The sequence below is a fragment of the Meleagris gallopavo genome, chromosome 5 (genome assembly GCF_000146605.3).
Source record: "Meleagris gallopavo isolate NT-WF06-2002-E0010 breed Aviagen turkey brand Nicholas breeding stock chromosome 5, Turkey_5.1, whole genome shotgun sequence".
NCBI lineage: Eukaryota > Metazoa > Chordata > Aves > Galliformes > Phasianidae > Meleagris > Meleagris gallopavo.
In genome coordinates this window covers 55186427-55210772 of record NC_015015.2, presented here as the reverse complement: position 1 = coordinate 55210772, position 24346 = coordinate 55186427, and the positions used below count along the sequence as shown (strand labels likewise).

The window sequence follows — 24346 nt, the reverse complement described above, 5'->3', positions numbered from 1 at the left end:
TGTAGCGTATTACTTATGTTATAATTGGGTAATAGTGTCTTAAATATTAGTGTTCTTCTGTGGTGTTTTTTGCCTTTAAAGGTAGCTGCTCTTTTCCCCCATTAATCAAGTGATTACGGATGACTTCTGAGAAATGTATGTTGTGGGTGTGACTTCCCTCGTACTGTCTCTGGCTGTGGTATTTAACTGGGATGTCTGTATAGGTTTTCAGCTAATAAGTTGTTCGAAACTGTCAGGCAGCTTTAATTGAAGCTCATCATGAGGCTCTGGTAGTCCACATCAGCATGCTGTGAGGTGTGTGAGCATTTAATCAAACTCCTGTGCTGTCTGTGGAGGTGTCTTACAGAAGCCCATGCAGCAAATATCTTCAGTTGCTGCTTCTTGAAACGCAAAATTCCTTGTTGTCAATAAGTGCATTGAAGATTTTTTTTCTTTACTGCAACCTTGGTTTAACTATTATCAATTGAGTTTTCTGCAGAGACTTACATGTCTTGCAGAAGCTGTGACAAAGGTCTTCTGTCTTTGCTTTCACAAGAGTAAAAGTAACAGTATTTTCCAGTAAAACAATCTGGGACAAATAGCAAACCATGTGCAAGCAAGGCTTGGTCAGAGCGATAAGAAGTTTCAGTATTAAGATCTCCCTTCTGCAGAAGAAATGCCAGATGAGTCTCAAAACTAGGTTTCTGATGGGATTCAGTCTTCATATGTTACAAGAAGCACCACTCCTCACTTGGAGACGCATTGCTTTTACCTCTTTGCTTCTGTATTTACTTGCTCTGTGAAATTGTTTCCCATAGCAGTGTGTGGGAGAGTAACAGAGAGGCTTGGGAATTTGGAAGGAAACTGGATGTGTAAGAACTGCTTTTAATTTCCTTTATTTGCACTATATGATTAACATGGTATTTGCAAGCCAATAGCATCTTTTCCTAGAGGTAGAAACGCTTATAGATCAGGTGTGCATCTTCCTGGATTGCCTGTATTATGTAAGCTCAACTTGCAGGAGGATGTCTAAATATTGTCCTAAATAAAACTAAACAGGTTTTTTAATTATGTTCTAGCTGCTGCAATTACAGAGTCGTCCTGCTGATGGTGGATGGGGATGTGTGCAGGAGTATTGGCTGAGCAGCCAGCCTGTGAATTAAAGTGAACCACAGCATGGCAGCTCAGTGCCTCAGCCATGGATGGGAACCAGGAGAACAACTGGTTCTTTTTCAGAATGGTGAAGGAGAAGTGAGTTCGCCCCGGAGAACCCTGCTATTTCACATGTGACTTCGTGCAGTGTTTTCAGAGATAAGGTTCAAGTTAATCCGTGTACCTCGGGAAGGAGGTTCTAGCCTATCTGCTGTGTAGCAGGTGGCTTTGAGAGACTCCTTCTATGGTGTGAATAGCCACGCTTCTTATCCTGATATGTAAAGAGAGGCTGGCTGTATTTGACCATACAAACACAATAAGGCTGGCGTATAGCTTTTAGTCAAGGTGTCTGCTAAGATCTTCATGGTACCAGGAGCAATTAGGAGTTACTTCTACAAATGAAGAGCATTTGTAGGTGTTTTACTTGTCAGACTATTTGAAAAGCCTGGTATAGATACAAACTACTGCCTCTAGTCACTATCAAGTCGTGCCAACTCAGCCTTTACTGACTGTCTACCCAAGAACTGGAGGAGCTACCAGATTAGACTGCATTTCCCTGTTTGAAGGCTCTGGGGCTGCACGAGTGGCAGTAAGTGAGGCAGCACTGCTAAGGCGTGATGCTGGGGAAGAGATGCTTGTGGTGAGCACACTGGATATTCTGAAAGCCCCACAGAAGGGGATGCATTGTGAGGTGTTTACAGGTGTAAAATGGCTTCCCAAATGCAAGTTATAGGAACCAATATTTATCTTAGGGAGGAAAAGCTGCTGATTTAGCCACAACTAACTATACCAAGATAACTTTCTCAGGGATAATCAAGCTCACAGATGCAAAAACGTTGCCTTAATTGGGGAAAGACATGAGATTATTTGGGACTTCCAAACTTGCTGGTTTGGATTTTCTTGCTCAACAGGAAGACTGTTTTATTAACCTGTACTGCTGGTGTGGCGATCAGGAAGCAGTTCTGCTGGTGAAGATACCTCTCCAGGCAGAGTCTCAGGACAACCCAAGAGCCATGGTTGTGGAGCAGTGGTTCTTGTTAAACTAAGGATGGAAGCTCTTTGCTTACCCATAAGTTACTTGTTGCTAAAGGTATAGTAACAAAAATTCTTACAGTAGTAACTGAAGTAATCTTTACTTAAAATCCTTTTCTTCAGAAAGAAACAAAAATCAGATGGGAATCAAATCTAGCATGAGTAGAGGTTATTGACAGGAAGTGCAGGAAGCTTGCTTTGACTGGAGACTCCCTTGTTGAATGCATGGATGAGAATTTTAACACAAAGGACGTTAAAATCCTAAGATGCAACTGCTGAAGGTGTGCAGCATGCTGTCTGTAAGGTAGTGAGGAGTGGGCTTTCCAGACCGAAGCAGGAATATTGAGGATGCTTTGGAATGGGTCTTCAAGTTGAGGATGTACAGGGTGACTTTCTGAAGTTCTGTCAAGCTGTGTTCTGTCATTCTGTGACCAGCAAGTAACTGTATGCTTTGCCAAAGGTGCACGCTGCTGTGAGTGTCCCTGCCCATTGCAGGGAGTTGGGCTAGGTGACCTTTGGAGACCTTTTCCAACTCAAATGATTCTATGAAGTAATACAGCATTTCTATGTTCAAAATGAATTTTTTGGTATGATAGAAGAGGGTACTGTTCGGAATATAAAATACTCTTCAGTGGAATTAGCTAAAAGGAGTTGTAAGTTCATATATCCTGCAGTCAATATTGAAGCTGTTTATGTTTATATAAACAAGCATGTGGATTTTTTCCTGTTCAATCTGTGCTCAAGAAGGGAAAAAATTGAATGCTTCAGCAGAATAGGGTTTTCCAGCTACTCAGGGCTTTAGCCTATAGTTGTGAAAACCTGAGGTTGGTTATTGCCAAGGCAAATAATATATCTTTAGACTTATAATGTTGTAGATATCATAATGCAGGCTTGCAATGCTGCCAAAGGAATTTTTCTCCCCTCCTCTGTGCCATTTTTCCCTTGTTGCTGATATAAATGCTTCTGTGGCCTTGCAGTGAACCAGAGAGCAAGGAATTGATGTGGTTTAAACCAAATTTAAAGCATAAATCTGGTTTTATTTCCAGTGCATGTGAACCAGGGAGAGAAGCTGCACTGGGGCAGGGACAAAATAGCAAATGAAGGGTGGGACTGCTGCTTTTGGCAGCGGGGTTGGCCCACACTGGTTCAGTGATGGTAAAAAGCATGCTGTAAGCCCAGACTGACTTCTGGTATGTGCTGAGCATATACTACTGTGTGATACCAAATATGGCATCAGATTGTACTTAAAAGGAAAAAATTCACTCAAGTCTGACCTCATAATGAAAGCTGTCACTAATGCTTTTGTGGCTTTGTTGTTCAGCGCAGGAAAGTCGTACTTTCTTCTCATAAATTAGAGCCATTCTAACATCTGTTGCCTGCTCAAAGCTGAGCCTATGAGATGGAATGATAGCCTGTGCATGGGATGGCCTCTGAACATACAGTGTCTGCAGTGGAGCTGTCAGTGAGAGTGAGGAAAATGAAGTCAGGCTGTTCCTTTTTTGCTAATGGAAGCATTACTGGTTGGTCTTGCTTTCCAAGAAGCGCAGCATCCACGCAAAGCAGAGCCATCCATGACATACCCCAACCCTGGGAAAAACTTACTGGAGTTTGCATGTCATTTTGTATACCAAAGTCCTCAACGGTTTGATGTAAATCTGTTGGAAACTGGCTTTGTTAGTTAGAGAAATGCCAGCACCACTCCCTTATTTGCAAGGAATAGTGCTGTCAACAGAGATAACTATCCTGAGAGGTTCATAATGCTGATTGTCCCAGTGCTGCTGCCTCTGAGAGGCACTTGGAAAATGTACTGGGCTGCATCTGTTGGCTGCGGGGAGAAAAGGCTCCAATCTGATGCTATTTTCCTCCCTGTGAAACGCATAGGAATGCCTTGTGATTGTCCTACTGCTTTTCACTAGTGTCAGATCAGAATAAAACTTAGGAGTCTATAATTAGTTTTTACTGTTTGTTATGCATACTCAAATCCTCCTGCCCTGTCATATAAAGGAAATTAAGAAATTGGCACAAAGAAAACCTTGGTGAAAACTTGTCAGTGCTAATCAGGATGGATGAATTAAGCTTTCATTTTGCTTGCATTTCCTTCCTATTTAGGTTCCAAAAGGCCTTTAACCTAGAGTGGCTTCTTTCTTTTCTTGTTTAAAAACTGTTTAAATTCTGAACAAGGGTGGGAAAAAAAACCCTGTAGTGAAGTCAGGTGGCCTTTGCAGCTGATTGTTCTGCGACCATGAGAAAAGCCAAACAAGATAACCATGCCAAGTCTGGTTTTCACTTTCAGCAAAACTGCATAAAATCAGGACTGCTTAACAATGGTACCAGCACAGCAAATGTAATTGCAGAGTGTAGAGCCAGTAATGATGCTACTCATGTGATTTCTTCAGGAGTTGTTGGGTTTTTTTTTGGGTTTTCAAGCAGAAATCCATGCAGGAAGAATGTTGTCCTCAGGAAAGGTGTGGATATAATCATGGTAATAGTGTCACTGAAAGACAGTACTTATAATCCTAGAACGGCCTGGGTTGCAAAGGAGCACAATGCTCATCCAGTTCCAACCCCCTGCTATGTGCAGGTCACCAACCAGCAGCCCAGGCTGCCCAGAGCCACATCCAGCCTGGCCTTGAATGCCTGCAGGGATGGGGCATCCACAGCCTCCTTGGGCAACCTGTTCCAGTGCCTCACCACCCTCTGGCTGAAAAACTTCCTCCTCAGATCCAACCTAAACCTCCCCTGTCTCGGTATCCAAGAAGACTGGATCTGCAGAATCAAATCACTCACACTGTGAGGGCTTATATTCATTAACTGGGGTAATATGGATAGATTTTTCTAGGAATCGGTCTTTGGGGATTAGGATCAGCTGTGTTAACTGAGCTCTACTCTTCTTGCACAGAGTTAATAAGCTTCCAAAAACAAATGGGCTTGGTGTGAACCAAGTGGTTTGTTTCTGTTAGTGTTTTTTGTTTGTTTTTACTGTGTTGGGGAATCTTTAATATTTCAGAGAGACACAGCGATCTTCCCTGTGAAAACAGGAGTGGGAGTGCAAGTTGAGCTGTAACCCAAAGCTCTGAGCTACTCATGGCTCTCTGGGACTCTTTATCAAAAGCAGTCCTCACGCCTGGTTTTACATTTGAGAGCACTTAAATTTGAGACCATAATCTCAAATCTGTTATCTGCTTAGGAATGTTCAGAAGTGCTGTAGTTCAGGTCCCCAGGTACTGCCCATGTGTAGCTGAAGCTGTTTTCCATTGAGCTGTCAAGTGTCTGGATGCAGTAAGTAGGGCTTCTGCAGGGCTGGGCTCCAGGGCTTTAGCAAGCAGACTGTGTGCCTTTGTCTGTCTCACTCTCCCATCTTTTTAGGGGGAAAAAAAAAAAGATTCATATCTCCCCAAGCACGTTTTCTTGTAAGGCAAACTTGGTTGGTTATGTATGCAAAATGGTAATCTCACGAAAAATGATTGTGGGTTACTGTATTGCTTTTCCTAGTTGGTGACTGTAGGATTGCTCTTGCAGACTATTAATTAAGCTTCTGTAGGGCTACAAACAAACAATTTCAGATCTGCAGATGGTGTGGTGGATATAGAGTTGGACTGCTTCGAAGTGCATCTCTAAACAGATAAGGACTTCTAATTTTTTGGCCTCATTTGATTTCTAGGGAGTTGGTTCCCTTTTAAACCTTCTTTTCAGGTGGTTTTTCTGTTAGCTTTTAATCCCAAAGACTGCTGGAGAGAAATAGATGATCCAGTAAGTAGAATTTCACCAGTAAAACTACTGAAATCGATAAGTGGAATTGCAGCTGTAGTTCTTCAGGGAAACCTGAGGATCAGGTGTGAAAGAGGTACCTGCAGTCAAGCCGAGTCCTGGGAGCACAGACCAGCTGAAGGCTATCAGGAATGTGACAGGTGGAGGTGCTGTGATGAGAAGCATTTGCCCTTCCTAAATCTTTGGGGAGGGAGAAATGTGATTTTGTTGCCCATGGATTGCAAAGAAATTTCCAGTTCTTTCTTTTCCTGGGGAAGGAATTATCCTCTTGAGGCTCAGTGCTTCTCTTAACAACTTATCCATTGGGTTTCTGTCTTGTGAGAGATGAAAGAATGACTGAAGGTTACTGGGTTACGCCTGATAAAGGCAGTCATTAACTAGTCTTCAGATAGATTCACATGAATCAAAAACACACATTTCTTCTTAATAATAAATCAACTCCTAGAGGCTTCATTTAATACATTAAAAAAACATTCTATGTGACTGGAGTTAAAACTGCATTTTTTCCCCCAGCTTTTCCCAAGTTTCTCCTTTTCTCTCTTGTCTTCTCCCTTCTTGCATGATCTGTGGGAAGCAAATAGCAATGCAAAGACATTCTCCCAACTCGCATGTCATGAAATTAAATAAAAGGTTCTAGAATTTGTTCTTCAGAATTCCTTTAATTCTAAAGGCCAAGAACTATTTCTGTTGCTGAACAGCTCATTGTATCATTTGTGGTTGAAGTTTTATTCATCTTTAATAAGGTCATCAACCATTGGCAGGAAAGGAGCGTTTGAATGCCTGTAGTAATTTAGGTAGCAAAGCTTAGTATGACTGTGACTTGTTTTTTAGCCACGTGTTTGAAATCATCAGGATACTGTGACCAAATTGCTGCTTTCCTTTTCTGTGCTTCAAACTGCTGATGCTTTAATGCCAAACTCTTTTTTTTGTTGTTCAATTCCAGGTATAATGGCTCCCTCCCTAATGGTGACAGGGGACGCAGGAAAAGCAGATTCGCCCTTTATAAGCGACCTAAAGCAAATGGAGTTAAGCCCAGCACTGTTCACGTGATTTCTACTCCTCAAGCATCCAAGGTACGTAATAGAGGCAAATTCTGTTTTCTGGTGTTCTTGGGTTGTATCCCAGCTACTGATTCACCTTGCTGGTTTGTTCTCTGGTAGTCAGATACTTGCTTTGGAAAGTCTGTAGTGGATTTTCTTTCTAGAGATATGGATCTCTAATCCAGTTACTTATTTAAAGTAGTCTTTAACCTCAGGTATGAGTTAATCTGACCCTTCTGTACTTATTCAGAAAGCTGACTGCCTTGTCTGAGACGTACGGCAGTCATGGAATGCATATCCAAGTACACTTATTTTTCACTGGAATGTAAGATCATGTATGAACAAGTATGTGTTTCCTCTTCACGAGGATAACTGGGATGGTGTAAAACCAAAGCAAACAAACAAACAAAAAAAACCTTGGAGATCCCTGGGAGTCTTTCATACGTAGTGCATGTTTTCATCTGAGGCCTAGTGTAGAAGGAGAAAGAACAGCATTTCAGTGAATATATTATCATAGCCATGTATATAAAACTGTCTGTGTTAAGGTTTTGCTGGTAGAATGTATCTGAAGCAGTGAAAAGTCATTTTACCTCCTCTCTAAATACGTGATATAAGAAGGAAAGAGTGTCAAGTTCTGGCCAAATGAGGTGAATACTGAGTGGTTACACTCAAAAATGTATACTTTTGTGAAGCATACCTACTTCTTGCCATTAATATCAGCTGATGAGGGCACCAGCTACTGTTCTCCGAAGTGCTTTTTAACTTAGAATATTGTTTAATACGTCGGTGTGTTTTTTTTTGTGCTACATAAAGTAGCATACATAAACATAAAGAATAGAATCCTAGAATGGCCTGGGTTGCAAAGGAGCACAATGCTCATCCAGTCCCAACCCTGCTATGTGCAGGTCGCCAACCAGCAGCCCAGGCTGCCCAGAGCCACATCCAGCCTGGCCTTGAATGCCTGCAGGGATGGGGCATCCACAGCCTCCTTGGGCAACCTGTTCCAGTGCCTCACCACCCTCTGTGTGGAAAAACTTCCTTCTAAAATATCAGAATATACATTGATCTGTAGTGTCTGCATGTACGTTGGAAACATTGGTCTGTTTTTTAAAATTTAATAAATGCAAAAAAGAAGTGTTTTACGTAGTTAATGGAAATATACACATTTATAATAAGTAGTTTTAAGCATTTGGACTTCAGATAGTATTTTAGCTTTTGACTTTCAAAATATTTAAAGGCCTGACAGACGTGGCGAGGTATCTGGTTAATGTTTATCAGCACTGTTATGGTAGTGCAGATATATGCTGTACAAATTAATGCCTTTATAAAGATAGCACAGGGTCTGAGATGTTAAGGTCTTTTCTTTGAGGATCTGGATTCAGGTGGCTGTGTCAGGTTGAATGTATTCTTCTGCGCTTTCTCTGAACCTTTATAAAAGAACTTTTGTGTATTTATACTGTTGTCTGGGGTGAGAGTGGTGGATGTGTGCCAGAACAGTGATGCAGTGGATTTCAGTGCACTTTTGGATGCCCTGAAAGGCCATTTACATTCTAAAACACTTTCTTAGGCTTCTCTAACACCATCAATATCAGAGCCTTAATCTGTTTTGCCAGGAATGGCTTCTCCATGCAGCTTCTGTAAATGATCCCAGAAATATTGGGAGGTAAGAACATAGAGAGCTTTGTTCTTGGAAAATAATATGCAACTTGACCTCAACGTTTTCCTTCTGCTCTGAATCTTTCAGTTTAATTCTTAGGGAAGGAAAAACAGTGGGAACTTGTACTGCACAGGATATTACAAGTTTCCTCCCTTGCAGCTTTTCAGATACAAGTTGTTTTATTTTGCTTGTTCATCACCATGTGAAATGAATCTTTGAGTAAAAGGAAGTTTCTTATTCTCAGGTGCTGATGTTTTTTGGTGGTGAGTGAGGCAGACACTGACGTGTCTTCATCTGTTCTGTTGCTGCTGTGGCATGGATGCTTGAATAAGGTGCCATAGTGGCTTTGTGCAATTCCATTAATGCAGCAGCTCAAGAACCACGACTGTCACTTATTTGAAGTTAGTGTGAGCCTGAAAACTTCAGTAGGTCGTGAGAGGATGCTTGTCATGTTCTATTGTCCCAGCTATGTCAAGGTGTGAAGGACAGCTGGAGCAGCAATGGTTTCAGTAGCAAATCTAACTGAGATGATTGTGTGTGAATCAGTGCCTTTTGCTCCCTCCCCCCCAAAGTGCTTTTTTTTTTTGCCTCTCTGCCTTCTAAATTGTCTTCTTTAGCACCTCCACAATTGTTTGGCCTATTAATGGGTATATTCCAAAAGAAAGCATTTCATGAGGTTAAGAGTCACAGGTTTTTCAGATTACGCTTAAAATATGCATACATCTCTTCAACATTATGCACTTGACTTCAAGACCTGTTTTATTAACTCCGTGCTTAGACACCATGCAGGGAATTTTCTGTTCTGTCCACGTTTCACAGGCCATTCATTTGAGACAGACTTTCCCAGCAGGGTCAAAATTGATATTTAAAAAAAAAAAGCGTGTCCTTAGCTCTCCAGTTCTACATTCAGGTTTTACTTATAAAGGTCATTACTTGGATTGATCTGGATCTCCTAACAAAGAAGTCTCTCACCAGCCATTGATCAAGTGATAACAGCTTTCCTCTGACTACACTACTTGAACCTTAGGTACAGTCTCATAGCTCATCGTGACATAGCTAGGATTGCCAACTTTTTATTTTCGAGATGTTAGAGCTATTTACAGCTAACCTTTAATTGTGTTAGAAGTTTGTTTGGTTTAGTTTAACTGTTGCTTTCATGTGCAGTAGTGGATCTAGTATTGGATACCAGCAGACCCAGGCACAGGCTTTGCTTATGCAGCAGTTTTCTGATGAATGTGGAACTTAGGACCTAGGAATGATGTGATAAAGTGGGGTTCAGGAGGTTTCTTGGTGTGGGGTTGTGTGTTTGCTTTTTTGGTAGGGAGAGGGATGCTTATTTACTCAGAAAAAATAATTGTGTATATCTGGAAGGGGAAGGGATAGATATCTCTCACTGAAAAACATAAACAGTTTAATATCTCTGTAGAACAATGTTTGAGGCAGAATGTTTTTACAGATCTCAAGTGGGTGAATGTGCCCTGTGTAAATCAGGCTGTATGATCCCAATTTTTGCCAAGCAGAGATGTTCATCTTCCCATATACATCCCATCTGTTGGTTCAGTGGGCTGTTAGCTTTCCTTCTGTTCAAGCACAGGTGGATTGTTGCTGCTCTTTCCTCCTCATTGCAGCCAACAGTAAGGCCTTGTTGGATGCTGCCAGTTGGAGTTCTTTTGGGGAACCATGGGAGAAATCTTCCCCTGTCCTGTTGCTGGCAGTGGGCACTAACAGTGTGATGCTGAATGGGCAAATGATGCAATTGCCCATGACTGTAGGTATTTATGCATTTAGATTTCTTTGAGTTCCTAATGCTTTGGAACAGCTTTCATGGTTGTGTAGGTTAGGAGACAAAATAGATGTCTCAATGTGCATTTAAGTTACTTAAAGTATGCAATTTGGAAACCTGAATTGTATACAAGAGTTAAGGGGGTGGCATTAGCCCTCCAGAATTCCATGAAGAACTCTGAAAGCATGAATAAATTCTATTGTAGCAGTACATAGGATGCTGCTGAGTTAGCTTCCTTGCAGTGTGAGATCTGCAAAAGCACTTCATTGTATGGGCAGTACAATATAACAAACAAATACTAGAAATGCTCCTTTCTAACAAGTGGATGTTGTGTTTTGATACCTGAGTGCTTCTTTCTTTTTGGGTATTAATGCTGAATTGGTAGAAGATTGCAAATGGCTTTGGAATTGCTGTGCAACAAAAAATCTGACCGTAATAGCTTTTTGTGAAGGGGTATCTTGATTTAGTTATTTTTTTTGTCTGTCTGTCTTAGGATAAAAGATTTCCTTTGGCAGCCTGTGGTAGATGAAGACAACGTACTTCTCCCTCCCTCTGAAATCATTGTTTCAAGCTGACTGAGGAAGATTTTTTCTGACTTGAAGTCCAATTACCTGCCGAGCTGGCTTCTGCCTTGTGCTATCACAACAGCAGCTTGTATAGTCACTGGCTGGGTTCCTGCAGCTCACATCAAGTTTCATGCTGCTACTGCAAAAGAATAAAAGGCAGCTATGCAAGTAGTTATTAGGTCAGGAGAGAGAGCTCCAATTTGTGCTTTGAGTGGCTAGAGAAAATGAAAGTATGGGATCCTTGTGATTGCTTATCTAATGGAGGTTCTTGTGGTCTGCTTTGATGTACTTGATGAATTTTGAGTAGAAAGGCTGAAAATCCTTTTGGAGCTTTTGGTGCTCCTCCTAGATGAGCGCTGTAGAGCTTGGCTGCTGGGAGGAGGGTGCTGTTTGTCAGTGGCTTTCCTGTTTCTTGTTGGGCTTATTTACTGTGTAACCAGCTTTTGGAGCACTAATTTGTTCTCAAGTAACTTAATTGCATACATGTCTTGAGAGTCCTGAGTTGTGCAGAGTCCCTGGCTCATCTGCTTGATTAATGGTTTCCTTGCTGTTAAATGTCCTTTTCTATTAAATGTAATCTTTATAACATGCTATGTCCCTACCCCTTTGCTCTCCCAGATAGGGGATGGTAGGATGGAAGAAAATGGCTATGCCAATTTCATTTGTATTGCTTAATAAATAACAACTGTCACTTGGTTTGATGTTCTTCCTAAGCTTTTGGGACATACTGTGCAGAATGCATGTCAAAGATTTTTGAAAATCACTTTGCAATGTTTTCTAACAAAAACAGATGTTCAGTAAAGGAAGGGGAATTAAACTGCTGAAGAACACAATTATTTTTTTATAACTTTTTTTTTTTTTGCTTTCATGCTTTTCCTTCAGAAGGTAGACAGAAGATCAGAAAATGCTTTCCTTGTGAACTGTTTAAACTACATCTGCTATAAATTGATATTTGGAGCAGATTCTACTTGAATTCAACTATCCTTTGGAGGCTGAGGAAGGTGTGCTGTGTGCAAGGATCACGTTAAGAAGCTACCAGTAGGGTTTGCACTGCAGGAGGCAGAGCCACTCGTTTTATTAAAGGACAACTTGTTTGAAACGAACTTCTTCCTGTTTAACTAGTTTCTGCATGTTCTGTCTGCTCATCTCGGATGTAGAACAGAAAGTTAGGGCCGTCTAGTGTAGTGGTGAATCTCTCTTGTTACATGCTTATTCAAGGCAATTAAGAGTCCTGAATAAAATGAATTTGGTTTTACAAGTGCTTGTCTTGAGAACTCGGCTGGTCTTGTCTTCCTAAAGGTTAAGGGGTAACTTGGTACTGATTTTGGATCAAATGAAATTGCATGGACTGGGTAATCATATAATCATTAAGGTTGGCAAAGACCTCTAAGATCCTGAAGTCCAACCATCAACCCCATTACCATGCCCACTATATGTGTCCCTCAGAGCCACATCAGCACTGTTCTTGAACACTTCCAGGGATGGTGACCCCACCGCCTCCCTGGGCAGCCTGTTCCAGTGACTGATAACACTTTCTAAGAAGAAATTTCTTCCTGAAATCCAACCTGAACCTCCCTTGATGCAGCTTGAGGCCAGTACCTCATGTCTTGTCTTGAGTTACCTGGGAGAAGAGGCTGACCCCATCATGCTGCAACCTCCTATAAGGAAGCTGTAGAGAGCAGTAACAACTCTTCTCCAGACCAAACAATCCCAGTTCTATCAGCTCTTCCCCACGTGACTTGTGTTCCAGAACCTTTACAGCTTTTTTTTCCCTCTTCTTTGATTGCACTCCAGGCCTCAATGTCCCTCTTGTAGGTGAGGGGCCCAAAACTGAACACGGGGTCTTCTCTTTGAACTTGCTCTGGGTATAATGCATCATTGCAAGTTGGCATTACCAAGTGAGAACCTTAAAAGCAATGAAAATGTGCTGTTGTGTTCTAGGTGAAAGGGCAATATGCAGCTAATAACACATGTTTTCTTTAGTATCCCAAACTGTAATATCCTATAAGGGGAAATGGTCTGAAATAGGTGGAGCATTGTATTTTGGAAAAATAAGGTAGTATATACTTAGAGCTGTATGGAACAGCTGTCTTGGGGTAGAGGAGCTGGAACTGCCTCAAACAGTAGATGAGACTCTTATGTTTTAAGGGGTTGTTGAGTGGAGCAGTTGTTTTAAGAACGCAAGAAGAAATTCAAGCCTTATAGGCCAACAGAAGCTTTTCAAAGAAGCAAAGCACTGCTACTCCTGTTCTTAAAAATAGGAAAATACTTATTTTCCAGAGTTCTTTGAGATTTTTGTTGATGGTGAGAACAAAATTTAAACATTTATTTTAGAAGAATGCTTTATGATACATGTATAAAGAGTAATTAATTTCATCTGCTCACTAAGTAATAGGAGGTGAGTGACTTGTGAGGCTACCAAGATTCCTGTTTCTGCTGTTTGTAGGTCTCTGGAAGGTGTTCATGATTTATTGAAGATGCAGGACTACTTCATTTCGGGATTCTGCTTACACTCAATACCAAAGATCTCACAAAGATTTTAGGGAGAAAATGGATAACCTCCTTTACTTGGATAACCTCTTCTGAAGGGATGTACCTATAGCAAAGTGCTTATGGTGATGCTTTGTTCACTGGATGCTCCCAGCACTTCAGAGCTTTTCGCAAAGAAGGCATTATCATGTTTGGATTTCATAGGAACAATTCAGAACTTTTTAGCACTAAGGATTTGCTTCCAGAAGATGGTTATCTTTTGGGGATTGTCCATTGAGCTGCCCTTCTATGAAAACAAGCTTTTCTAACCATTGACTCTGTCATACCTTGTACTTACATGACCTCCCTGCAAGACCATGTGTTGTGTACAGACTTGTCTTTTAAGTTTTGCACGTCTCCTGTCCATTGCGATTCTGCCAGTACTTCAGGAAGTTCAGGACTCTGCAGATGCCTCGTGTGAGATAATGCGTGTGGTAATATATACTTTGGCCTTCTAATTCAGTAACAGCAGATGCCTATCACTTTGACTTGAGGAAGCTAATTATAGGCCTAACACTGCCAGCTTGCTTGGTTGTACTAAGCAAGTACTGAGTTCTCCTTCAACTGCATACATCAGTGTGATCTCTCCTATGCTGAGTTTATTGTAGTCAGGGAATGATAAATGATCTCTCCCCTCCTTTTTGATACCACCAGGCAAGCAGGAATATTGCTTGCTGTCGCCATGAAAACCTTGATTTGGTTTATTGGAGTCGGATTTTCATTTTCCACTTAGAAATCTCACTCTGCTAGCCTTGTGTTTGACTGTTTGCTCAGGAGAATGGGGCCAGTGTTTGAATGGTGACTTTCCTTGGACTGGGCTTTCACTGAAGAGCTCCTTTCTTGGCTTTGGATGCTGCTTTTGGGAACAAGATCCAGCCATCAATCTAACCAAGTCCAAACACTAAACCGTGTCCATCAGCCTCTTAAGTCATGTTCACACACTTCTTAATACCTCCAAGGATGAAGATTCCACCATTTCCCTGGGCAGCCCATTCTAGCTTGACCACCCTCTGAGTGGAAAAAACAAATTCTTCCTAGCGTCTAATACATACCTTCCCTGGCACAACTTGATGTTGTTTCCTCACATCTCATCAATGATCATGTGAGAAAAGACCAACACCCTCCTTTTTGCAATCTCTGTACAACTGTACAGAGTGAAGAGGTCTCCCCTCTGCCTCCTATTCTCCAGGTGGAACAACTCCAGTTCCCTCAGCCACTCTTCATAACTTGAACACTCTTCATCATCTTCAGTGCTTTTTTTGTTCACACACTCAAGCAACTCCATGCCCTACTTGTAGTGAGGGACCCAAAACTGAACACAAAATTCAAGCTTCAGTCTCACCAGTGTCACATCCAAGAGGACAAGCCCTTCACCAGTCCTGCAGGCCAGGCTTCCATTGGCCTTCTTGGCAATAGGGGCACACTGCTGGCAGTCAGTGTTCAATTCTAGATGTTCTCTTCACATTTCAGTCTTGCTGCTGTACTTGGGGAAAGCCAATCTTTTGCTTAAGTGTTGAGCCTGGGAGCTTTTTTCCCCACAGCTGGTTCTCTGGTAGTTTTGCTTGGAGTCTCTCACTGGGTGGAGGGTTGGATGGACGTAAGCTGATCACACAGGTAAACAAGCAACCTCTCTTTGAAGGTATTTCCTTCACAGTATTTTGGGTATGCATCTGCTTGACATGCAGTCTCCTTCAGAATCTGGAATTCCAGGAGTGGTTATTAAGGCAAAGAAGTAATTAAGGAGATGATGTGGTTGAGAGAAGGTGAGGGAGAGGTGTGGTTTTTGAGCTTGATGTTTGGGAATGCTGGGTGAGCGTTACTAAAATAAGTTTTTCTGTCTGCCAGTGAAGTGTGTGAATGGTCAAAAAGTCTTCAGCAATAAATTCTCTAGATAGGATTTATCTCAGTTGCACTTTTGATAGCAATGTATTTCATACATCCTGGACCTTATAGTTGTTTAATTTTCTACCAGAGTGGGTTTCGAGGAAATACTAAAGAAGACAGGGACTGCAAACCCATAAAAACTTGCAGGATGCCCCAGTCACCTTTGGGTGGGACTTTGTGGTTCATAGTAAATACTATATTAAAAACTTCAGACAATCAACTGAGGAGCCCAGAAACGCTTTCCTCCTTGTTTCCATATGCTGACATTTAGTCTCGAGCACCATTTTCTCTCTATTTCAGCCCGCCAATGAACCTTCTGTTGCTGAGGGTCAGCAATGAGGCAGTGCCTTGGTGGTCCAGGTGGGAGGCAGGCAGGAACAAAGCTGACCTTGCTTCAGCATGGGCAGCTGCTCTTGTTTTGTTCCAAATGAAAAACCAGCTTTGGAAAGCTGCATTGCAAAACTTGTAATAGCTCTTAATGTTCTTCCTAACTTCTCCCTCCCCTCAGAGCTTTCTCAAATGCTCTTCTTTGGTATTTAATTACAAAAATGGCTCTGTTGCTGCTGTAGCATAATAAATAAAATACAAGTCAAAACAGTGTTTGCAATTTATTGCTGGAGACAGCCCTATTCCCTTACAATGTCACAGTTACAGCCTTAACTGCAACTGTGAAGGTCTAAGTATATTTTCCTTGTTAAATATCTATCCTTTAAAGTTAAGTTTTAGTCTTTTTGTACTATACTAACACCTAGTTGCTGGAGTTTTAGACTATTACTGTGATGTTGTTGGTGGGGGATGGAGCTCGATGATCCTTGAGGTCCCTTCCAACCCAAGCCATTCTATGATTGTACTGTATACAAAAACACAAATGTTCCCAAGGAGCTTTTAATTTTTTTTCCTGGAAATAAGACAGAAGGGTTTTCGAGGGAAGTTGTGCATCTGAATTCCTTTGGATGTGTGCATTTGCTTAAGGTCTCAAGTAGATGATGAAGAATCTGCCTGAGACACAGTAGCCCCATTCAGTCATTGAAAACCTTGCTCCAGAAGCGTTTTTCTGTTGAATAACTGTGTAATGCACTACTATTAGACGATGTGATGGATATTTCATATGTTTTGTAAGCTGCTTTTATGGCTTTTGCTGTGGAAATATTTTTAAGGATTTTTGGAGAAAAAAACTGAAAGCGTTAAAGTCGTTTTCTAAAGAATATTGCATCTTGACAGAGAAGATTTGTAGCTTAAAATCAATGGATATGAAAATGGCTGTGTTAAAATTTGGATAGATGGTTCTTTAAACAGGAGTACACGCTCTTTATTTGACCTACAGCGTATTCAGTTCCGGTACTGGCTGTTGAACAAAACTCCTTTACGATCCGACAGTTAAATCCTTTGGCAGAATGCCTTTCTTCCTGTTTGCTGTGGGGATTTAATTCCAGATGTTCAAGTTCAGAAGGCTTTTTTCTTAAGGAGTGGGTGTGAGGAACATCACAAAACCCTCAAAGATCAGTCTGCCCCTCCCATACAAATTGTAGCATTCAGGCTTTATTTCTAATCCTTACTGCTCTGGGATTACTCTCTCTGAACCAGTATCTGTGTACGTTCTGTTGTTGCTTCGATTCCAGTTTGCCTCATTTTGTGGCTCTGCCCACCAGTTATAAAATCCTGATGTGAAACACTGATATGAGTACAAAATTGTCTGATTCAACTTGAAGCATAACGGTGAGGTGTGTATGAGCACCAGTACGAATGGCAAGAGGGATGAATTAATGTGCTGAGGTTTTTCTGGATGCAGGTGTTTTATTTTGTGACAGTGGAGCTGACTGTATTTAGCCTTAGAAGCACTAAAATGCATACTTTAAAACAGGAATACAGAGGCAGCATCCTAGGCCAAAGGATTGCATGGCTTCAAACAAATCTCTGGGGGAAAGAAAAGGTTTTGGAATGTAGCAAGCAGTACATTTGCCTCAGGTAGGATTGCAGGCTATGCAAATGCTGAGAAATGATGGTTTTGCCTCAACAAGCAAACATTACAGCTTTCATGAAGCAGTAATCCTTTCTGTTTAAGCTTGTGTTTAGCTACAGCATCGATGGCAGACTGTTAGTGTATTAGATCTAATACCCAGAAAGTCTTGCTCGTAGCTGTAAGTCTAACAGTCCTGCCTGGCACTGCTCTGAGCAAGCCCCTGTGCCCTGGTTAAAGGAACGTATAACAGTGCTCAGAGGTAGGAGCAGCAGAGATCAGGTGTGTAGGGTGGGTTGTGGCAGTGCAGCTGCTTTGATAGTAGATCTTGCTCCAGCTGAAAGCAACTCCAAAAGGAACTGGAGCAGTGACTGCTTGACATTTTGTGGAGCCTCATGTCAGCTGTTGTCCCGCAGTAATTTTTCTGCCAAGCACTCAGGAACATCTGCAGAGTCGTTTTTCTGTACTGCTGCAATGATTCACATACTCGTTGCTTTGAAGTCTAGGAAGTCTTCCGCAAGGAAATGTCATAGCCAGAACTGTTTGTGGATTGTGCGTAGCTCTGTCTGTATTTAGGGCTGGCTTTGTTAATTGAGCCCTTAGCAGTAGTGAAAGTTCACAAACTGGAGCTGCCTCTAAGTCTGTTCAGTGCTTCAGGATTTGCCTCAGCTTGGGGTTTCTTGACCTTCGTTATCAGGAAGGAGAGTGCTGAGTAATGCTTGATGCAGGAACATAACTTCCTGTATTATCTGTGTAACTTCTCAGCTAATGCATCAAAACACATTTGAAGGGCAGTTAAGATTGAAAGGTAGATTCCTGAGGTCCTTTCCAACCCAAGACATTCTATGAAATATATAGAAATGATTTCTTCTTTAAAATGAAAACTTTCTCATTTGAATAGTAAGGATGTTTAATTCCTTTTCAGTGACAGACGAGGGATCACGTTTATGCAGTGTGATGGTTTGCTGCTTATGCACTCTCTTTTTTTTGGTGTTTTTTTGCTGCATTAGTCTTAGGTACCACACTCACCTTGCTTCTACAATGGGAAACTCACAGCCGAGGGGAGGAAGCAAGCAGTTATAACCTTTTCTCATGAAGCCTCACTGCATTTAAACCTAATTTACTGCCAGCTAATGAGCTGGTGTGGTCTTGGAATGCTGTTTTATGAAGCCCAGCTGAAGACTTGGAGTGAGATGGTTCCTTGATATGAGGCTAACATAACTCTGTGCACACAGCTGCACGCTGAGCAGAAAGGCCCAAAGAGAGCTCAGTGCTTGGTGTGGTCAGCACGATCTGGCTCTGATGCTCAACCCTTGCTGTAGTCATTCTATCAACAGTTTGTTACATTGAGTGTATGCTGCATGCTGCGTGGGGGTGAGGAAACCTTACATTTAAAATAGGGAACGTGGTTATAATATAGTGCTTTTCACAGAAACTGCGATCGATACGTGGAGCTGGGTGTCTGCTTATGGGGTGTGCAGTTAGGTGTAACCAGGGCAAAGGCAGTGTGTCTGATGTGGCCTCTGTGTGAATTGCTGTGAAACTGCTGGGTTGGAAGAGAGTTCCAAGATTCTGAGTTGCCAGGGGTATAAAGTTCTTTACTAGTTCTTTCCTATGAGAGTGGTGAGGTGCTGGAAGAGCTGCCCAGAGAGGCTGTGGATCCCCGTCCATCCCTGGAGGTGTTCAAGGCCAGGTTGGATGGGGCCCTGGGCAGCCTGGGCTGCTCTGAAATGTGGAGGTTGGTGGCCCTGCCTGTGACAGGAGAGTTGGAGCTTCATGATTCTAGAGGTCCCTTCCAACCTGAGCCATTCTATAATTCTGTGATAAAGCATTTAACATTTGGGGTGGCTGTTGCATTGAACTCTTAAATAATTGGCATGCAGAATCTGACAGTGACAGCTTCATAATGCGCTGCAGTAACTTTTTATGACCAGATTACATATGATGTGGGAATAAAGTGAAAAATAAGCTTGCAGCATGTTGTTTCTCCTTCCAGATAATCTGCTGTGCATATTAGGAAAATATGTAGGTCAAGTGCCCTTTGATTTAATGAGTAGGTTTGAAAGGATGGATGAAAGTGTTCTGCAGTCACTGTCCCTCCCCACTCCTCTCTCTGCCCATTACCTGTGGTGCTGCTCTGCTCAGTGCTCTGTTGTCACAGCAAGGGGCACCAGGAGTCCTAAGGATGTGGTTGTTGTGAGGTGCTCTTGCTGAGCTCTTTTAGAAAAAATGCTGCTGAACGTTTTCTTCTGGGAAAGAAAAATGATAAAACTGCACTCGGAGGTTCTTAAAGAGAATTTTCCCTCTCATTTTGCATTTAATACATAAAACATGTTTCTGCTGTGCTTAGCACTCACTACTGTTTTAGAACCTTCATCCTCCAGGAGTAAGATAGATAGGATAGTAGGAGTAGGATAGTAGCCACCACCCTCTGAGTGAAAAATTTCCTTCTTACATGGAGTAAAAAACAATCTGGTATGCTCAGGATAGGACAAGGGGGAATGGTTTTCAACTAAATCAGAAGAGGTTTAGTTTAGATATTAGGATGGTGGTGAGGCACTGGAACAGGTTGCCCAAGGAGGTTGTGGATGCCCCATCCCTGCAGGCATTCAAAGCCAGGCTGGATGTGGCTCTGGGCAGCCTGGGCTGCTGATTGGCGACCTGCACATAGCAGGGGATTGGAACTGGATGAGCATTGTGCTCCTTTGCAACCCAGGCCATTCTGTGGTTCTGTGATACAATTCTATGAATTTCTGGGTTTGAATCTTTGTAGAGAAGTAGGTCTGAACTTCGTAAAGCAAGAAGCTGCAGGTTGGAAGGTGATTTGGTTGTGTTGCTGCTGCTTCATGCTTCTGTGGAGGCTGAAAGGTCCTGGAGCCATAAATACACTTCTGTAATTACGTCTCTAATTAGAGTATTAGTTGCACTGGATTATCTCTTGGTTCACTATTTGTAGTGAAAATCACTACTGTACGCACTTTGCTATGTGAGCTGCACGGAGGCAAGCATTAAAAATTACATGTTTCAGTTGCAAGCTCTTCTGCTGTCTTTATATTTTCTTTGGTACTGGGACCTTTTGCTACCGAAGGGGAAAAATGTAGGATACACGCAGCTCTTTCATAGCTATCATTTTCTCAAAGCTATCATTTTGCTTGGAAGGCTGTCTGAGCAGAAAGTGTCAGTCAGCTGCGTATCTAACAGCAGCACGCTGAGCTGTGATCTCCTCGTGTCACAAATAAAATGAGTCCTTCCAAATCTGGACAGAATTTCATCTTGTTTCTCCTGTGTGTGCTGGAAAAGCTTCATAAAAACAGCCCAGCTTTCTTCCTCCGGGATGAATTGCTGTCGTTTTGGTCTTATGTCTTTGGAACTTATTCAGCAGTAATGCAGTGTTTCATGCCTACAGGTTGGACATCAAGCCATCTTTCTTGCTGTTCTTACAACAGCAGAGGATCTGTGCGAGTTCTGGCAGACTTTCTAGTCTTTAAATCAACTTGTTTGATAGCAGTGTAGCAAAAGTATCAACTGTATTGGTGCATCAGTTCACCACTATCAGGAAGAGATGGGGACAATTGCATACCTGAAATGGCTTTAGACTGGTGTGTTCTCACCATTGATTAATACGGTTTCACAGGTACTTTGTGCTTTAACCCTTGAAAACTTATGCTTTAGAAACAACTTTGTGATGGGGTAGTGTCTTTAAACAGGCTTTCCTGAAGTTTGATTTGATAACTGTTCTCCCCGAAGCAAGTATTCAGTACTTCAGAGCTTCTAGGCAAATATTTCTGCATCGTGGCTGTGATATTTTCAGGTAGTGCATTGTTTTCTTTTTTCATGACACTTAGTAAACCTTTTTTGGTGAGACATTTTAGCTACTGAATCCAAGTTCGAGTCTCAGCACAAGATTTTAATGATGTATTGGATTATGGGAACCAAAACTGTCTGATGCTTGTACTTTCCACTGCCTAAGAACATAAATCAGCTGGACACCTGATATTTCGAATCCCTTTACATGATTAAACTGCATATAATTCATGCTAGAATTTCATTTTATGATTTTAATGACTCCAAAATGTACTTCTTTTGCTTGCATATTTTTGTGAGGCTTTTTCCACGGTGTGTATGTATGGTGGTATCTTTGCCAGCAATTAAGGGTTGAGAACAAGTCAAGCAAACAGCTTCTTGATTCATATATACATCTGTAGCAAGTTGGAAGGAATGTCTGGTCTTAAAAGAATTTACTGAAGTAGCAATCTGCAATTTACAATTCTTTGTCTGGAAAATAAACGTAGCTATTGTTCAGTACTTATTTTTAGAAGTAGGGGTGATTAAGGGAGCTCTTTCCAAATTTTTTTTCTTCAAAGAGCTTGTTTTGTGTTGAATACGACAATATATGGATCTGGTACCATGCGAATGCCTGCTTTCTCAGTCTCTCCTGGCAAGGAGGAAGGAGGAAGAAAGATGTACTGTGACAAGCAAGAACTAAATGTTTTTGTGTTGTATGCTTTTCTTGTTCAGTTTCAGTGGGAAGTGGAGGAGTCACCATCCCTGGAGGAGCTCAAGAACCATGGGGATGTGGCACTGAAGGACATGGGGATGGGTTAGGATTGGGCTTGAGGATGTTGGAGGTCTTTTCAACCTGAACGGTTCTATGACTGTGTGAAGGACGACCTTAATTTTATTGGCATGTGGGATTATCATCTAGGTTGAAGACACCTTAAAACACCCAGGATGGCAGTTCATGGTGTGTTAAGTAGCGTATGTGAGAAACTTATGCAGCAGTTTCTAGTCCAAAGAAATTCCTTCCTTGCCTACAGAATAATGCAGGGAATCTCTGCAGATCATCTCGTGAGAAGAAACTTGCTGTGGCATTTCTGTAACTTGCTGAGGATTTGCATAAGTGAAATGTTGATATAAAAAAGGACTCTTCAGAAAGGGCAGTGAAAAATACAAAGGAGGAGTGTGATATCCTAAACTACCCTGCCTTTGCTTTTCACTGGAGAAGGGGTCAGGAGCATAGCATGAATGCCATGGTTTGGTTCTTCATCTGTTTAGCTGTTCCCCTTTGAAGTATCTTTCCTATAGTTAAAGTAATTGGATGTTCTTTATTAGAAAAAGGTGAGAGCTTGTTGGTTTCCCTTCCCTAAGTGAAAGTAAGAATGATAAAGCTTGCACAACAATTCTGCAGCATCTTTTCATCCCTGTTCACATGTGTGTGTTGCTTTTATTGGGGAGGAAAAAGCAGAACACTGGATGGTTATAAAATGAATCCTAGTCTATTGAGTGAGTACTAGGCAAACACTTATAATCAGGTGTGTTTCTAGGAATCCCAAGTGGCCAAAGAGAGCCAGAGCTGGGGGGATTGCAGAGAGGGATTCCTGCAGAGTTCTGGTGGTCTGCTAGGCATATGAAAAGGTAAACTGGATGATTAGAGATCAGAATTGAATTAGTTACAGCTCTGTGTCCATGACAGGTGTTGTGTTGGTGAGCACAGTTATGTTTTGTTGTCAGTAATGTCCTGATTTTGCAGGACCTCAGCATGCATGCTTGTCTGCTTAACTGCATCAGTGCCCCATTGCATGTAGTATTAAGGCAGTTATTGTGGCTCACCTACCTTGTGGTAGCAGTAACTGTGTTGTTACTGTCATCAATGTGAAGGAACTTCCTTATTCTTAACAGAGAGTAAGAATAACTGCCTCTGTCTCACAGTTTTATGTGACACTGAAGTAAGGATTGTGCACAATGATAGTAGATTGATTGTTAACTATGTATTGTATTTGCCTTTCTCTTTAATTTTGGTTAATTGTATTCTGGTATGTGAAATGAAGAGGAGAGAAATAGGAAGGAGCACCGTGTGGTTTTAATATCTTAACCATTTTCAGCTGGCTATTAATGCATTTAAATCCCACGGAATTATCAAGGAAACTTAATTTCCTGAGCTGGTTACTAATGGGATTCCAGAGAGATAAGCAATTTGCTGTGTGGGATGTACCATACGAAATCGAAGAAAGAAAGCATAAACCCCGTTCCTAATCTGACGAAATCTGTAACCAAAATGCTAGTAAAGCTGAACAGGTGGGAGCTTTCAGTAAGGTCTGTGTCTATTGCTGTGGGAACTGGGTGTATGAAACGCAGAAAGTGGCTCACAGCTTTGCTTCTGAACTGCAGGACTACCTATCAGTTCCAGCTTGCTGCTCCTGCTCCTTGCAACATGGTTTGCTTTCTGTATTTAGTGCTCATCCTGCAGCCACGGGCACAGGAGAGGCCAAAAGGCATTCTGCTCTAGCAGGGGAGTCAGTAACCAGAGCTACATGCTAAAGATAGATAGGATGCTTTTTAAGAGAAGAGTTAGCTATTGGAACCAAGGAAGATTTCAACTCTTTGAAAGGGTAGATAACAGAAGGACAAGGGGAAATGGTTTGAAGTTGAGGGAGGGCAGATTTCAGTTGGATGTCAGGGGGAAGGTCTTTCCTATGAGAGAGGTGAGGTGGTGGAACAGCTGCCCAGAGAGGCTGTGGATGCCCCGTCCATCCCTGGAGGTGTTCAAGGCCAGGTTGGATGGGGCCCTGGGCAGCCTGGGCTGCTATGAGATGTGGAGTTTGGTGGCCCTGCCTGTGGTGGGGGGAGTTGGATCTTCATCATCCTTGAGATCCCTTCCAACCCAAGCCATTCTATGGTAAGATGACTTAAGATATCTTGATATGAACAAATTGGCCTGGAGCAGCTTTGTGAAAGATACGAACCAAACAGTGTGGTTAGGAGCACTGTGAGGATGATGGGATGGAATTGGAAGATACCTGGTATGGGGAAAAAGGGACCTGATTAAAAATAGTCTTTTTAAAGTCTGAGTTAATTAAACTTGGTTTCTCCAAAAAAGCCCTTTACCTGCACAAAGGTTTTTGGTTACTTTGAAGCAGGAACGCACTATTTTCTTCCAAGTCTGCTTGGAAGAGGTAAGGGTAAGGGATGTTGTAAACAAATTAAAGGTGATTGTGAGCA

General features: G+C 41.8%; 1 protein-coding gene across 1 annotated transcript in view; it reads left to right on the top strand.

Annotated features, from left to right (window-relative positions):
- The first annotated feature begins 1177 nt into the window (after positions 1–1177).
- PELI2 (pellino E3 ubiquitin protein ligase family member 2) overlaps positions 1178–24346 on the top strand; it is a 47235-nt gene continuing 24066 nt past the window's right edge. Inside the window, exons 1-2 of the mRNA XM_031553797.1 lie at positions 1178–1230; positions 6875–7004. Coding sequence (XP_031409657.1) covers positions 1178–1230; positions 6875–7004 — 183 coding nt within the window. The remainder of the gene's footprint in view (positions 1231–6874; positions 7005–24346) is intronic.